The sequence below is a fragment of the Toxotes jaculatrix genome, chromosome 7 (assembly GCF_017976425.1).
Source record: "Toxotes jaculatrix isolate fToxJac2 chromosome 7, fToxJac2.pri, whole genome shotgun sequence".
Taxonomy (NCBI): Eukaryota; Metazoa; Chordata; class Actinopteri; family Toxotidae; genus Toxotes; species Toxotes jaculatrix.
In genome coordinates, this window is record NC_054400.1 from 7,559,042 (window position 1) to 7,576,252 (window position 17,211).

Below are 17,211 nucleotides of genomic sequence, written 5' to 3' on the forward strand. Positions count from 1 at the left end.
TCACCCTTACAATACCTTACACTTGCGTCATTACTGAGTGGAAATGTCTAATTATTGCCAGCTCATTTAGAATAATCAACAGGATGAAAGTTTAACATGAGTCACCAATAAATGGTAAGTGATATTTAGTTTTTGAAGTATTTTTTTTTACAAATCCTCCCTTCTGTTAATTGCAGTTTACAAATGTTGCCAGAAGCAGCTTCCTTTGACGTTTTATTTTCTTTTTGGAGGTTTAGTTCAAAATGTCCAAAAAGCAGCCTGTTACTGGCAAAAACAAAAAGGAGAAGGTTTTTATTATAGCCATTACTAAAGTAGGAAATCTAATTGACATCATGATCTCTATTGCTGGAGTGACCTGAGTACAGCAGAGGAAATAAGAACTGAGATAAGACACACAACAGAACACATCCAGTCTCACATAACCACATGCAAACACAATCAGAGCACATCTTTAAAAAGGTCCAAAATTGAAAGTTTATATTGCTGTGGGCTTGACTGCAGAATGCTGTCATGTTCTGTTAAACTGCGTACTCTTTGCAGTGAAGGATCACATTTAATTTGAAGTCTTTTCTGCTTATTTCTGAGAGGGGATAGGGTTAAACAAAATAAGATAATGAAACAGAAAGGCGAAGAAGACGTGGCGTGAACAGAGAGCAAAAGTACATCTCTGTCAGTCTTTCACCAGAATTGTTATTTTCACACAACTCTGACAGCTGCCTATGAAGTGACACCCACACGACCCTTTGAAAAGGAAAATTTTGATCTCGTCACAAGTGTGTGGTGCTATTGTGTATGATATAATGTCAGATGTCTGCTCACTGACTGTCTTTATTACACAAGTCGTGATGAGACCTGACGGGTATGTTCTGTCCTCCCTCAGCAGCTTGTTCTAGATTTATTTTTTTTTTTTTTTTTAAGAAAAGGAAGGGCTGGTGATATTAAAAGGCTTGGAGGGGGCCTGTTTGCTCACCTCAGCTAGTCCATGAACACTGATGCTCACGACAAAAGTGATGCTATGCTTAACTCTGCACAGCATGTCACTGTTGCGTTGGCCTGCCCTTTGTTTTTTTCACATACCTCATCGCTGGAAAAAGCTCCAGTCAGTGCTTAATCATCATAAGGGCGGTCTGTGAGCTACAACCTCTCTTAGTCTTTTCATCTAGATTTAATAATCAGTAGTAAAGCATTCAGACCCACCAGACAATCAGTAACGGATTGCTGCAGCCCCTGCAAATGATTCAGCAGATGTCAGAATCCTTCAGTGGGTTGCTTTTGCCTTAAGAGAGTTAAGTAATGTTGCAAAATTAGAAGTGAGCCAATTTCATCTTTCTTCTTCTCTCTGCAGAATAATAATTAAGAGAACTTCCAAAAGGGCCCGTTGCCAGTCTTGTAAAGATGAGATCATTGTGCAATGTCAAATATTTTTTGTCAGCTAGACTGCCAAAGATTGGGACTAATGAAAACTGCAAATCGAGTGCAGTCAGCATTTCAAACGACATTCTTTTTGAATTCAGCTAATTTCCCATTAAAACCTTTCTTCAAGATGCCAAATGAAGATGAATGTGCCCTAAACCTTAAAGTTCCAGCTTCGGCATCAATCTCTCTGGTGCAGAGTTTTGACACCGCATCAGCAGAGGGACTAACATAGTGTTTTCATAGATCTGAAGAATTGAACTGAATCTATTTTACAAGAGGGAGAGAAGCATTCAGATGTTGAACAACATCATATGCAGCTGGGTGGTTCTTTTAACTATTTTTGCTCATGCTGTAATCTATCTATCAAATTACATGAAGAGAGAAATTGTAAAATAGTTTTTGTATGATGACAATGAGAATATTTGTGCAATCACTGAGATCAGATTGTCTCACTGTGTATGCTGAGTGAGCAGACGAGACTGATGGAGGTACTGAGGGGGGAGGACAGGGGATGAACAGCAGGAAAGCAGACAGGCAGAGTGGGAGGGGGGTCAGGTGGCGTGACTTTTTACTCCGTGGCTCGCTGACCTTGACAATGGAGCCACAGCCACGACTCGGATGGCTCTCTCCGATAGCGTCTCTGACTCTCACTCTCTCTCTCTCTCTCTCTCTCTCTCTCTCTCTCTCTCCCCCTGCCTCGTTGTCTGTCTCCCTTTCTATCTTCCTCTCTTTCCCTTTTTCTATCACCCGCTCTCTCGCTGCTTGCTCGTAGCGAGTGTAGCCTGCTGGCTGTGGCAGCCAAAATGCACCACCACCTCTGTGCTGCAGCTCACCCCCCCCCCCCCCCCCCCCCACCCCCCTTACCTCACGTCTGCTCTTTTTCCAGACAAGCGGGTTTAAAAAGTCAACTGCGTATTGAGCCGTCTAGACTGAAGCCGGTCAGCAACCAACCCTCCCCACCCCCAACTCCCCTCCCCAACCCCCGACTTGTGAGTTGCTGGCTACAGTGGAAAAACGGATGAGGAGCAGGTGACCTTGCTGGGCTCTGTCCCTCATTTAGCCAAGTACAAAACTGCTCTATGGCCACATTATATAAACATATTGACCACAATGTACCAATGTACTGGAAAGCCAAGCTCAAGCTAACCCTGGACATGTCGACAGCATGAAAAAGAAAGTCTGGGAAATATTCACTAACATAATGAGTGTTCGCTATAATGATATGCAGTACATAACACCATTCCTTTTTCTGTTTAGCCCCTTAATATTTTAACCACATTAATACAAAATGTATGACAGTGATCTACTGTCTACTACACATATAATCACCATAACTCTGTCCAGTGCCTCTTTTTCTTTACAAGGTGTTGGCCTGTTAAATGAGGGCGCATTCTCTCCAGATAAATAAAATACAAGTGCCAGTGCCAGAGTGAACTTCCCACTCTGCTGCCTGTTACTCTTTTGATGTTCAGTTTTATGAGTAATTTTTAACTTCCTGTTTTGGACGCCAGTAGCAACTAGCTGATTTACTGTACGCATGTTTGTCATCATTGTGGTTTACGTTATTTTACGTTGCACAAACAAATTTGGTTAGGAATCCTACAGTACGATCCGCTGACAGAAATTTAGAAAGTACAGTTCCTGGCATTGTATGGCTCTCAGGTTTTAGTAACACTGGGAAAAACACCAGATTATTCTTGCCAGTGTATTATTTCATGTTACTGTTAACAGTGGATATGAACTTGTATATCTCCTACATCACACTAAATGAAGGATTTCATTTTACACAGACTTGTTTGCGAACAATTTCTGCAAACCGTGGAAGATCCAGTACAGTCTGTGAGTGTGTTTTCTGTTGATGAGGTGTACTGTATGGCACCCCAAAGTGTCACATTCCCTGTAAAGCAGCACGCGATAGTTTTTTAAGAGGTGTCTCCAGCCAGCCAGTGGCCAAGCCATGTGCACTTAGATGACTCTGGTAAAAACACATCACTGACAGCTTTTCCAACATTAGCTGTTACAATTAAGCTATCTTTAAATGCCAGAGTGTGCCTTTCAGTCTTGTGGTACACCTTACTCGTCATTGCTCTTCATTCTGTGATTTAATCACTTAACAACGTAATGCAGAGATGTTTGAAAGACATTTCAACCCAACAAATCCTGTCAGGTCTGTAGTTCTTGAGTGTTTCCACAGCCTCGGGGTAATGCAAGCGATGCCACAGGTATAATCACTATTTCTTGTTGGTGTGAAGTTAATGAAAAGGGATTGTTGCAACAAAGCTCACATAATCGGTCTCCCATCCCACAAAGTCTGTGATCTCTGTGGAACGCTTTCTATTTCTGTGGAAAGCGGGACAACAGAAAATTGCCTCAGTGGTGGCTGGGGAGCGAGCAGCACCTTTGCATTTTGCATGTGGAACAAAATGCCTAACTCCTGTCGGGTTATCGTATCCTCTTACAATTTGTGGTAATAGCAAAATGGTTGCCACTCCTGCTGATGATGACCAGAGAGTCCTTGTCCGTCACCAATTATCAAATTTAAAAAACAGAACAAAGTCAGAGTGTGGGGCAACATATTCAACTGGGAAAATGTATAATCATATTTCCATGCAAACTTTCTAGGTGGCCGTGATGTCAAGCTACACTCCTCAGGAGGTTGTTTTGAGTCCAGATGTTTTAGCTAGTAAGTGTATCTGACTCTTTCATAAATGGTGGGCCACTCTGGATGTTCTGTAGCAAAGATTTCCAAGCACCTATTAACCTCTGTTTGCATGTGTTGTGTGTGGGTGTGAGTGAACACACAAAAAAAAGACTGCAGGCCCTCAGTGCCAGGAGAAATTTCACAGACGTGTACCCGATGTTTCATCCATCCCACCTTGGGAGATGAGGGTTGAAAAACCAGTCAAGCTGCACATATTGATTACCCTCTAGAGAATGTGTGCTAGACCTTCGAAGGGCAATATGTGAAGCTACTTAGAAACTTCTCGTTTCTTTGATGGTTTATCTCTCTCACATCTTTGTCCATCCTGCTAGTGCAGCCCTCCCGCCCACCTTCATCTCACGCTTTCTTTCCATTTCCCACCCATACAGCCTTTCTCATCCTGTCATTCCTGGGCTGGTGGTCCGTCCCTTTGGGAGGTTAAGGGGCATCGTGGGTGAGAGGGCAGTCGGCAGGTTGTGCGGGCACCGTGCTCGCCTTTTCCCACAGCCCACGTCAAATTATGCTGAACCCTGACCCCAGTGGGTCCTCACTCTCAAAATCGGTGTGGAACGCAATTCACCCAGCCAGACCCTATTCAGGACCGGACTTTCCATTGGAGGAGAAAAGAATCCCCCCCATCCCAATTGTAGTCAGTGCCCTCCCTTTGTCTGCTGGTCAAGCAGGGTCGGACGACCGGCCGCCACTAGCCAGGACAAGACTTCCGAAAAGCCTATTCAGCATGTGATTTGACCCCCAGGTTCCATTGCTGACTCACAGGGATCAAACGCTGGGAATCTCTGGGGGTTCTCTTCCATGGAGTTTTTCATCCATTGAAACTTACCCTTTTGACGAAACTCAAAATGACTAATGTTTCTTTTTTCTTAGTTTCCTTGATGGCATGGCAATGTTTGACAAAAGTTTCATCCAGGCTCTACAGAGGTGATAGGGAAGACTTCTGCTTCAGTCTCCTTTGTTTTTCCCTTCTTAAATACCTGTTGATGGATGTTATTGAGTTTGTGCGTGATTAACTGAAAAAGAAAGAGCACATGGGACAGTGTTCATCCTTGACAGTTGCGGTATGAATGTTTTTGCCAGTGCTGTGACTGGGGCAGCTGTTGCTTGGGCTGGGCCACAGCATTGACTGTACACTCCTGATTCCCTGGTAATGATTAAAACCAGTCAGAAGCAGTTTTGTAACAGAGGGAATTAATAGTACATAAAAATAAACACATTTCCTAAAGTACATCAAACCTCATTTTTGATGCTGAGCCCAGGGAGCACTGTAACTACACATATACTGTACACAAAAAAGCTACTGCTTTGTGGATTTAATAAATTTCACTTTCGTAGAGTGATTTAAGTAACAGCCAGAGACAGACTTGAAACAGCTGGAAAAGGTACATGTAATGCATGTTTTATGTTCCGACCAAACGAGCCGCGGTTTCATTATATTTTTTGTTTTCTGATTAGTTTCTTTGTTTTCTGACTAGTTTCTTTGTTTTCTGATTAGTATTTTGTCTCGTTTGTCTGCTCTGTTGCCATCTACTGTAACAAACCTCTCTGTAATTAATTTACAGAACACGCACAAACAGCGTGGTCATGATCACGAATAGGAGAAGGTACTCCAGGCAGAAAAGAACATGCAGGACCCTTGAATTTCAAATATGATGGTCCCATGGCTTTTGAGAGTGTGTGTCTCTGTTTGTCTTTGTGAGAGTGTGTGAATGTGTGTGCAGAATCCAACTTGACGCATGGTTTAAATCTTTTGCAGAGGGGGAGCACTTTGATTGTAATGCCGCGTGCTGTGTGCTAAAGCGGGGGCCTGCTGCAGCTTTCAAGCTGGTGAACTGTCAGGACTGGAGCGTGAAAGGGGGGCCTCAGAGTGAAAGGGGTGGAGGGTCCCACTAGGGGGGTCTTGGAGGAGGAGGGGTGGCTTGTGACGGACCTCCTGGGCTTTGAGGGCCCTCTGTGTGGGCTGCTTCAGCAAGGCGGACCTCTTCACAAGAGGACGTGAGGGAGGGCAGGCTCAAGGGAAGGTGCTGGCACATCAGCCCCTGCAGCAGGGAGCGTGGGCAGGATGCCAGCTCACCCGTTCAAGTCCCACAGACCAGATGTTCCTCGTCAGAGAGCTCTTGGCCTTTAATAAATTGAGTTACTGTAAATCTGTAAGAAGTCAAGGCAAACATGGGTACCTCACCCTCCCACTACACCCCCATCCCTCACAGACTTTTTTAGCGCCCTACAGGTCAACCCCTGGTGAAGGGGGCATGTCCCAGCTACTGAACCTGCCAGTTATTTTCCAACCTACACAAGAGGACGGATGTTTTCCTTTCCCTTTGCCCCCAGCCCGTAGTCTAACTATAGAAAATGTGATTCATGCTTCTAGACTGTAACTTCATCAGGTTTCTGACCTTCAGTCCTTGATCTCTTTCAGGGACTTAACCCGAAGTGAAATGTATTTTGAGATGTTAAGGTATAACAGAAACTCATGGCGCTGGGTTTAATAATCACCTTTGGGCAAATTGCTTGTTTTATGTGCCAAATTCTGAGGGTCCATTTGCTCTTATTTTCTTTTAACTATTCCAATAATTGATCCAGTCCCCAGTAGAGCTGGGGAATATGGTTGAAATCCTTGTCACAGTACTGATAAGGATGTTTGCTAATATCAAATAAAATAATCAAACTGATGTTCACACAGTGGGATAATACAATGCAGTCATATCATCACAAAATAATTCTGCTGACATTGGATAAACATTATTGAGTTATCACCCAGCTCCGATCCCCCACTGTTTAAGTATGTTTGAATGTGTGTTCTGCTAATACAGACTGCATCTGCTGTTGTCACTACCAGACTTGTGGCATGGGTCATTTACCCAGGTAACAGCCGCCAGTGTTTTTGGAAGTCATTTGATCTGCTGCAAGAAAAATAAAAATAAATGCCTCTGCTTGTAAAAACAAAGCAAAAAAGATCAATCTGCTCATTGTCCAAATGGGAATCTTGTCAGGCACATCTTTTAGATATATTTTCAGAGTTGCTGCCTATATGGAAAGGACATTATCACTGTGTAGGCTCTTAAGTGTACTAGCATTGTTCCAAGGAGCACACTGAAAGGATCGGCAAGAATGTCCCCTGTGCAGTCTTTCTTAGATTTACAGCACCTTTGAGGATGGCTCTGATCTGGCAGTGGTCAGTTGGCTTTGAAGAGAATTGTACTGCAAGTGAATCACTTTGAACCTGCACTGAGCTGAGCCTTGGGGAGACCCATGGTCCCACATGAGTGGAACAGGACAGTAAATCTAAAAGCAGCTCACTTTTTGCACTGTGACATGGGGACTTAAGTCTTAATTTGTTGCCTGCCGAATCCCCTGGTCCAACAGTTCTGCAGCTATGGCTTGGTTCCAGGGTGGCCTCAATGCTTTTATGTGCTTGCTAGGCCTGGAACGTTTCCACAGCAAATGAAAGGACTAAACTGAAAGTCCATATCTTTCTTTCTTTCTCCTGCTCCCTCTCTCCATGCGCGGAATTTTCTTTCATAGTCCTTGTATTACTTTTTTGTCACCATGGTTTCTTTTAAATTTGAATACGCTTTCTTTCCTGAATTTTCTTCTAATCCCTGCTTCACGGTTATGCATGGGTCTTTGCACTCTTGCGTGCACCCGCAAACCACCACAATTATGTAATTGTGGCTAGTGCCGCAATTACAAAATTTAAAACACTGAGGTCAGCAACTGTGCAAACTGTGCACCACTCCTGACCGATGATTGGCTCGTTGGTCTTTGGTACCCTTGGGCCGATTGCTTCCTCTTCTGCCTCCCTCAAAAATGCACCAGCCACCAGACAGTCAATCTATTCTATTAGACATTAAGAGTAAGGAAGCAAGTAGAAAACAACACCACATGCCGTACATTGGCGACATGCAACCACTGTGAGACTTTTAGAGATGGCATGTTCAGCTTTTCCTGCTTTTGCTGACTTCATGAGCAACTCTCCTGTGTGGTTGCTGCAGATTTTGCAATGACAGCTCCCTCAAGGATGAGACTGCGAGTACATACATGCATTGTTACTGACATGAGATGGGGCAGCATTTGGCATGGGGACCACACAGGGCCCTTTATATTTGCCTCTCTGTGCTGTGCCACCTGCTAGCGACATCAAAATTCAGAGGGGTGTCCTAAAGTCATGCAATTTGGAAACAATGATGGTAGTGTCATGTGCCCCACCTGCAGCTAATTTTTTCACTTAACAGGTGATCAGGTTGATATCCACCTTCGGTAAGGCTTGAGGACTGCAATCCCCACAGATGCAAAACCGTGGATCCATTGCCCAAGGTGTTATAGCCTTTTTTTTAAAGAGGTTTTAGGTTTTACTTACTGGCCAGTGGGCTGTTTCATTTGACACCTCCCACAGTTTGTGGTGCAATGTTTGTTTTTTCACAGGCTTCCCAAGCGCTCCCCTCTTGGGGACCTCCGGGCTCTCTCATGTCTTTAAGGCTCTTTAGGTAAGCCGGAAAAGCAAACAGAGGCATATCTATTATATGGTAAGTGGATCTCACATTACCCTCCCATTTCAATGCAGTCGCCAGTGTGGGCCACTTTTCAAGTGACTGATATCTTCACAGGGGCCAACATGTCATGGGATGGTGTAATTGATTGTCTTGGATATTTGAGTATGCCACTTTCCCTAGTTCAGAGACCCAAAGACCCCCCCGCTTCACACATTGAAAAAAATTAAAAAATTGCCCCCTACAATACCTAATACTTAAACATATACGTAGTGTTTTGTGTTTTGGCCACTTTCCTGCCTTTCCCCATCGGTCACTTTATGCACACATGCTTTTGATCCAAATGAAAACCTCAAGGCTGAAATTATTAGTTCTCCAATGAGTTTATTGAGTAAAGCTCTCCTTGCTCCACAGAGAAGTTTTGATAGTTGCCTGCAGGTAGGCAGTGAATTTGAAGGATAACTTATCGGTTTGAGCAGTTCTTTTTATCAGTGTCTCTTTATGTTTTGGCATTTTTAAACATGGCTAAAAGGCAAAATCTTCTCAAGTGAACATTTCCTGTTCTTCTTTTTCTGATCTTATTACTTAAACAGGAAGAGATTATTACCATTATTTGATATCATTGAATTTAGTTTCAATATTTTTCTCAGACTTTTGGAACCTGAGGCAACTGCAAGAGCCAGACCCGACAGAAAAACTTGCCCTAGATGAGAAATTGAGAGTTGACAGCACAGGTCATTTAACTTTCTTTTACGATACTGATCTACTGTAGGAGTATATCCAGCAAACCTGCGTCTGTTCCATCTGGCTTTGCTGTTAACCTCTGTAAGAAAGCTAAAACTGACTTTAAATTTCCCAAATACGTGTACATAGCGCAAGACCGTTGAACCACAGCAAGTCTTTTTATCAGAAAGATCCTGAACATGGCATGTTAACTAAGTGTACTCTGTTGCTTTGGACCTCTGCCATTACACCCTTGAGAAAGGCATGAAACCTGGCAAAAAGTGGTTTTAAGAAACATACAGGATATAGACAAAATAATGAGTATGTTCCATAAAAAATGACTTCATTTTAAAGTCATTTTGAAGTTAGTAAATCACCATTGCAAGCAATTCATCAAAGGTGGGTCGTATAAGGCTGTACACCAGTTTATTTATTTTATTAACCTATTATTTTATTCAGGGATAGGCTGGCTGAGCATGCATCCTCTTTTACAGCAAAACCCCCTGAACAGTAAACAATGTAACAAAGATGTACAGACATGCTAACAAAACAAAAATAAGTCAGCATACAACAAAGGTAGCCAACATAGTGTCTGCGAGCTCCTGGTCGGCCAGAGACATCACCGAAATAACGACTCACCTGAATGTTATAAAAATAGCATGAGTCACCAGCAGAGCTCGGCCTAAAAATAGCCCTAAATTTTCCCTTTTTTTTCTTCTTTTTTTAATAACACTTCCATTAATTGTATTAATTGTATTAATATAGAAAAAACTTGTTTAACATAGCACAAAACATTTTAAAAACGCCATTTTATTATTTATAACTTGTACCATTGACCCCATCTGGGGTCACAGAGTCAGTCTGGATTGAACTGCCTATTGGTGTGAATGTGAGCATGAGTAAGCTTGTTTGATTTTGTCTGTGTGCTATCCCTGCGTGAGACAGGAGACCTGTTGCGCAGTGCATGCTGGGATGGGATGCAGCTCTAGCTATGAGCCTTGATAGCAGTAAAATAAGCAGGTTGAGAAAAAACTGAAAAATGAGGGAATTGTAATGACTGACTGAAAAACTGAGTTGAAAAAAAAATTGGCTTTTAATTTTTACAATACCACCTGGCCTCTAGTTTGAATCTTCAAATTTATTTTTCATCTGAACAACGCAACAGAGGATATATATTTGTGATGGTTATAAACTTGTCAGTGGGTGTTCTCACATAAATTCGCAGCAGAAAACATCATGCACCTCCATGAGTAGAACTTGGCCTCAGGCATCTTTCTCTTCTCTCTAGTCCAGCCAGTTTTTTGTTTTTTTTTTAGCCTCTGTGTGTTTAGTTGGTCAGGAGGCCAGAGCAGGGCTGCTGGTGGCAGGAGACAGCCGCCAAAGCTGTTTTCATTCTGTCAGGATGTCCTCTTGATTTGACATGATGCCAACAGTGACCATCACATGTAGTAATCTAGCATAGGTCAGGGAGCAGCTGTGTGCACGTGCCATGCATGCCCATCCGCTGCCTTAAGGAGCCTGAAGTAGTGCCAGGGTTGGAGCTTAACCTGAGCTGACTAGCTGTGCAGACACTAGGTCACAAATTGTCGAACCTAATGATATATCTGTAATGAAAAGATATTTCCTCCAGTAATTGTTGAATTGTCTCCTTTAATCAACATGTGAACTTTAAGACAAAAAAAATCAGTCTATTGGAAGCTTATAGTCTTGTTGGCCAAGTGTGTTTTAGTTTCTGTCCCATAAATAGCCTAGATACTGATTTCCAATGGCAATTAAAGACATGAAAGGCATTTGTCTTGCCATTAGAATTTCCCACCACTGACGCACAGGAGTTCACATAGTAAAATTGCATTGCTACCATAGCAGCTCTCTTTGTAACACTGGGCTTTGCAGCGGCCTTGCGTTCACTGATAGCATTACTGTTAGCTTAGAAGACTTCAACTTGTAAAACAGATCTCATCTTTTCACATTCAAGGAGGAGAAACTGGCTGCAATGTATTGAATGGCATGTATTGAACCTCACTTGATAAAAAATGGATTACATGATTTTTATGGGTTGGCATATATAGTATAAACCATGCATTTGCACTGTTTGTTTTTTTTAATCTATTTTGGAAAGAAAGATGGAAAGATGTGTATATTTATATACACATATTTTATATGTGTGTGTATATATACATATTACATATCTATAGACACATATAAAGTCCAGCCTTTGCAGGTTCTTGTTCATTGCACTCTACACTCAGAAGTCACTCTAACTATTCAGGCCTGTTGCCAAAGAGTTCTGTTTTCCTGAGTTTTATGTTCTCCTCACAACAGTAGACCCGGTTGCTAACATAGCTGGATTCCAGCAGCGGGAATACAGTTGACACAGACACAGGTGATTAAAGATTTTTTGACACCCTTATGCATGTGTAAGCCGCTTTCTCCCATGCACAAGGCAAGGCCCCTGGTCTGTATGACCTAGAAGAAGCTAGACTGGATGACCCAGTGGTCATCCTAGGAGCCATCTGGCAACCCACGTCTTGTGTGGCTTACCCTTCCCACTGCCTCACGCAATTCCTTAAGCAAGCATAAGTGTGCTTAGGAGGACTTAATCTCAGAGAAACTGGTTTGGGCCACACTGTTGACTGCCAATGTGGATGAACCCAACTGTTAGGTCATGGGGTTCCTTCAGTCATGTAACACTGAGACTGTGTTTTTGGCCACGTATCCTGTCCGCCTGTTGTGTGATTAAAATCTCTGGGTTGGATGTGCCCTGTCAGTGAAATGTGGCCCGTATGAAGGTGTTCATACCAACTAGGTATTAAATATATGGGGGATTCTTTAATATCTCAGACTGCTTGTGTTCTGATGAGGGCACAACTGTAAAGCTGCTCTGAAAACTTAATAAGTCATCTGGTGTCGCTGGTAAGATCAGTTGTCTGCTGCATAGTACTAAAGAAGGCATCTGCCGCACTGTGAGATGCCCCTGGGTGTGTTCTGTTGGCCTGCAAGGCAAGGAGGGGAAGTGAGAGAAGCTTGAGCCTGTCTGCACTTGCACAGAGGTCACTGCTGGCCTTTTGACTGTCTGCCAGTGCAGGGGCCAGAGTCTTCCAGAAGAGGGCCTTGGCTACAGGCAGACAAGTGATCCAGCCAGCCAGACAGGCAGCCAGCCGCATCGTCTGCAGTCTAGGTCTGGGGCTAGAGCCTGGACTAGGGCAGCTCAAGTTACCCAGACAGATTTGTTAACACTGTTTGGGTCCGCTCGGCTTTCTAGCCAGGCCTCTGAGCCAAACGCGGCTGAGGTGACTTAATCTGTCATTAAACTCACATTACACCCGGACAGAGACTCGGCTCAGGGGGGCAGAGACAGCGCTCACTCTCCCACTCACTGGCATGGCTGGCTGGATTTGAGCAGACACAAAGAATACCCCCCCTCATCCTCCTCCTTCTCCCCATCCTCTTCATGCCACACACCATGGCACAGCTAGACAGCCCAGCACGGTCTAGACAAAAGCAATTTCACTTGAAGTTGAAAAGTCATTTGACTGTGTGACGGGCACCCGTGTGGATTCGGTGGTGTTTACAGGGTGCACGAATCTGTTTGTCTTCTTGTATTGGAAAAGACCGATTCAGAATACTGAGGTTATCGGCTGTTTTGATTTCAAGAATTTGTTCAATAATCAGTCTTTGTTTCAAAATCACAAAAACATGGACAAATACTATGTGAGCGCTAAACAGACTGTGATCAAAATCGTAATTGCTTCAGTCATGTAATGTTTACAGTGGCTTCACAGCACTGGTATTTCTGTAGTAATTGATTAGTTTCCCCTTTCCAGCCTGAACACTCAATGTGAAAACCAGATTACAATAATTAGTTCAGAAAAGCAAGGACAAAAAATTCTTTTCTTCAAGATAAATGAAGAAATCTGTCCCTTTAGATTTTAATGATTTCTATCACCTTATAAAAAAAAAGCACTAACAAATGCATTATCCTGATAATTCCAGCATTTGTAAATGTTGTTATTTGATCAGTGTGATAGACACATTCCTTTACAAACACAGAAATGTCAATCTGTATGTGAAACTGGCTGAATAGGTAAACATGGTGGAAAATTGTGGCTTTATTGCATCAGTGACATTAGTAGCGTTTAATGTTTTGGGTTTTTTTTTTTTGTTTTTTTTTCTCAGAGCTGCTGACAGAACACATTTGTCTTTGTACATTCTTCACTCCCTATCATGGCTGAACTTCGTTCACATCGGGCAAACGAAATTGCTTCCATTACTCTCAGCTTGAAAATGTCAGAAACCCTAACAACCTGCAGTACCTTCAGTGGAGGTCTAAGACATTGTTTCTCTCTGTTGAGATTTGTTTTTACGTAACAGCTGGTTCTGGTTCTCCCCCCAACCTCGCCGCACCCCCACTGTCATGAGCTGCCAAAAGCCAACATATGAACTTTATAATCAACTGTTACAAAGAACAGTGCCAAGCCAACAAGCCACATATTTCTCAGATAAGAAGACTGTTTTATTTCTTGTCGATTTATTCTATTTCGCTTTTCATATGTTTTGTTTTCTGGTGCAGCTCTGTGGATAGCTTCATGGCTGTGCCTCCATGTATTTGTGAGTGATTATGTGAAGAAACACATTGTGGATGGAAAACTACTTGAAGTGTGGATAGAGATGATACACAAGGACCTTCCTTTTTTCCCCCCTTTTTAACCCTGTGAGACCTGAACTATGAAAGAATGGTCAGAAAATTCTAATTTTTCAAATATGAACTCTTTATTTGTCCCTTTGACAAAATGTAAAAAAAAAAAATTAAAAAAAAAAAATTCTAAGTATATTTTTTGTTTGTATCACACGTCAAAACATTTAGAAAAGTGAGGAGTGTCTACCAGGAGTCAGTATACGAGCATAAGAGTTCATCTAAAAGGGTTAAATGCAAAGTTTATGCTTGATGGTGATGCAATGAGTCCCAGAAATGTGGGTATCATATATGATACGTACGGGCTCACAGGGTTAATGTTCTTGGCCTCAGAGTACAAAGAGTGTGGTCTGAAAACTGTAAAGCAACAGTAAAACCAGGGCTTTTCATCCACTTTGGCCAAGATAGAATTGCCAAATGATAGACCTGCTCTTGATTCCCAGTTGGCTGAATTGTGAAATGATTCAGGTTTTCAACCATACTCATTACTAAAGCACAAGGTAAAATATGGCCACTGAAATCAGCTGGTGTGATGTCTGTTTGAGACAAAAATGTGCAGACTATTTGCCTTCAGTAGCATGTGGTTTGAGACCAAATGCTGTTGCTTTTCATTTAAAAAAAAAAAATACCATTTGAATAAAGGAAAAAAGATGTTCTGCCGCTGTTGAAATAATTTTTTGTCTGTGTACATGTACTGAAAACAGCAGCCGTTATTCTCACTTTATTACTTAATGTGATCGTTTCTGAGTGTCCGGAGGGACACTGAATGTTTTAACGGACCACATTCTCTGTTTTTGCCAACAGATCAAGAAGTACTTTGAGCTGGAGCCGCTGGCTCGAGGGAAGCGCTGGATCTTGGAGGGCAGCACCACTGACAACATGGAAGCAGTGAAGGAGAGCTTTGGTCAGTTCATTAGCCTGTTGGAGGACAAAGACACAGAGCCTGCAAGGATATGATGCTAACGCTGCTAATGCAGAGACATTAGCGGGTAACGACAAAGAAGCACCACATCCTGCTGGTGCCCATGGTCACACACTCATGCACAGACATAAACATGTACACACAAGAAAATACAGCAGATGTTGGCCTCTCTCTTCGAGATGTGTATTGTATGTAATCCTCCCTTCACTGCGGTCTCATTTTTCAAATTGGAAGAGTGTGCACAAGCAACGGTCAGCCACTACAACCTGACAGAGGAACCCACCCAGTGTAAAGCAGTTTGTTTGTCAAGAAAAATCATTGAACTTTGCCAGAAATGGAAATCTTGTTTACTACTGTCTGTGCCATTGTGATTAAACCAGTGGCATTTGGGACGTATGGCATTCCTTTAGTCATCATTGGACACTAACGCACACATTCTCACTCTTGCACACAGAGAGAGAGAGAGACACACACACACACACACACACACTGTCACACACAAACTGGAGCCCAGGTTGTCTGTAGATATGTTTAACATCTCCACTAATTACTTTACAGGATGTTTGGGTGGGATCGGTTGATATTCTTTCCACAGAGGAGTACTGTATGGCTATCAAGTGTGCTTCTCCTTTTGACTCAGTAACAACGAATGTCGTTGTGTGATCGGAGTGCATAGTCCAAAGCCTTGTGTTATGTACGCTAGTTACATATCGGTGTGTCACACCGCGTCTGAATATCTAATCTGAATAGTGTAGTCTGAGTATCTCATGGAGTATTATGTACATGCAAACAAGCATATTGCTGTGTACCCTCCTGTGCTGCCATACACAAGTACTACTTATCATGTGACTAAGTACTAGGTGACCTAATGGAGATGTGAGTCCATTTGGAGAAAGTGAGAACAAGTCTGAGTGCTTTTTATAAATGTGCAACTTAGGATATATTTTCTAGCTCTGTATGTTAACCTCGTAGAGCAACATTCAGATTTTTTATATATCATACCACACTTATGAATTCTTTCAAATCAAAGACCAAAATAGGAAAAAAAAGAAAAAAAAAAATGAAAAAAAAAAACAGCGATGATTGACTGAGATGGGCGTAGCCACAAGGTAGAGAAATGTGATGGATTTTGTTTCACTAAAGTGTTCAGTGCAAATGTCAGGTTTGTTTTTGTTTTTCTACATTTTTACAGTATTCTTTTTTCCTTTTGAATTTGACATAATCCCCCTCAGCACTGGCCAGCGACTCCAGTCTCCCATCAGGGTGGAATACAAACTCTATCAATCAGCCACAGCAACAGCTGCATCTGACAAGTCCCTGTCCGACACCCTAATGCCTTCCAACTGTCTGTGAAGACCCCTCCCTGTCTGCTGTTTATCGTGGACCCCCGCCCCACCTCATCCCAACCCGTTCCAACCAACACTGCCCCTCCACTCCAGCTCCGCTCCTTGTCCCCATTACTGCTCGGTGGGGTTTTTATCCCAGTTGCCATCTTTCAACCCAGCTGCCCTCGTGTGGACTCCAAACTTCTAAAATGAGTCGTGTTCATTGTGCCACAGGTGTGTGGTTGTTCCCAGGATGTGCTTCAGTTATGGATAACGTTCACACCTCTTCCCTGCGTGTGCTTTGTATTTTTGTTGTTGTTGTTTTGTTCAGTATTTTGGCAGGTTTTTAGAGATTTAATCGCTTTTTGTAGCTGACATGAGATCTACTACGGTCTGGATGGATCAGTGCATTCGGTTGCTTGAATGCAAAATAAATCTGTCGACTAGGGATTATAACAATGTCGGACTTTGCATATCATCTGCTGACACATTAAACATTCGCTGCACTCTGTGTTTTTGTTTTTTGTTGTTCTTTTTTTTGGGGTGGGGTGGGGTTTATTTTTGTTTGTTTTTGTTTTTTCAATCATGTGTTTTGTCTGAAATGGCAATTAAAGTTTTAAAAGTTAAGAAACTGGCTTAGTCTTTTTTTACATTCTGGTGATTTTTGCCTAATAATGTCACACTTTCTAGATTTGTTGAACAGTATAAACCTTTTCTGGATTATAACTTCACAGAATAACTGATGAGCAGCTCGGTCCATGTTTCATCTGTTTGTGGGAATAGAAATTCTTTTAAATCAGGTATGGATTTAAAGTCTGTTTTAAGTAAATATTCATCCTTTGTAAAATTCATACTTCATGTATCTGTATGAAATGTGTGATGAGTTGAAAGTTTGCCAAAGTTTCTGGAAACATTTTCTTCACAAT

General features: G+C 42.3%; 1 protein-coding gene across 1 annotated transcript in view; it reads left to right on the plus strand.

The window, feature by feature from the left end:
• Nucleotides 1–16,885, plus strand: part of LOC121184243 (ADP-ribosylation factor-like protein 15) — a 98,095-nt gene extending 81,210 nt beyond the window's left edge. The window contains exon 5 of the mRNA XM_041041800.1: nt 14,843–16,885. Within this exon, the coding sequence (XP_040897734.1) occupies nt 14,843–14,995 (153 nt within the window). The 3' untranslated portion in view covers nt 14,996–16,885. The remainder of the gene's footprint in view (nt 1–14,842) is intronic.
• The last annotated feature ends 326 nt before the right edge of the window (nt 16,886–17,211 follow it).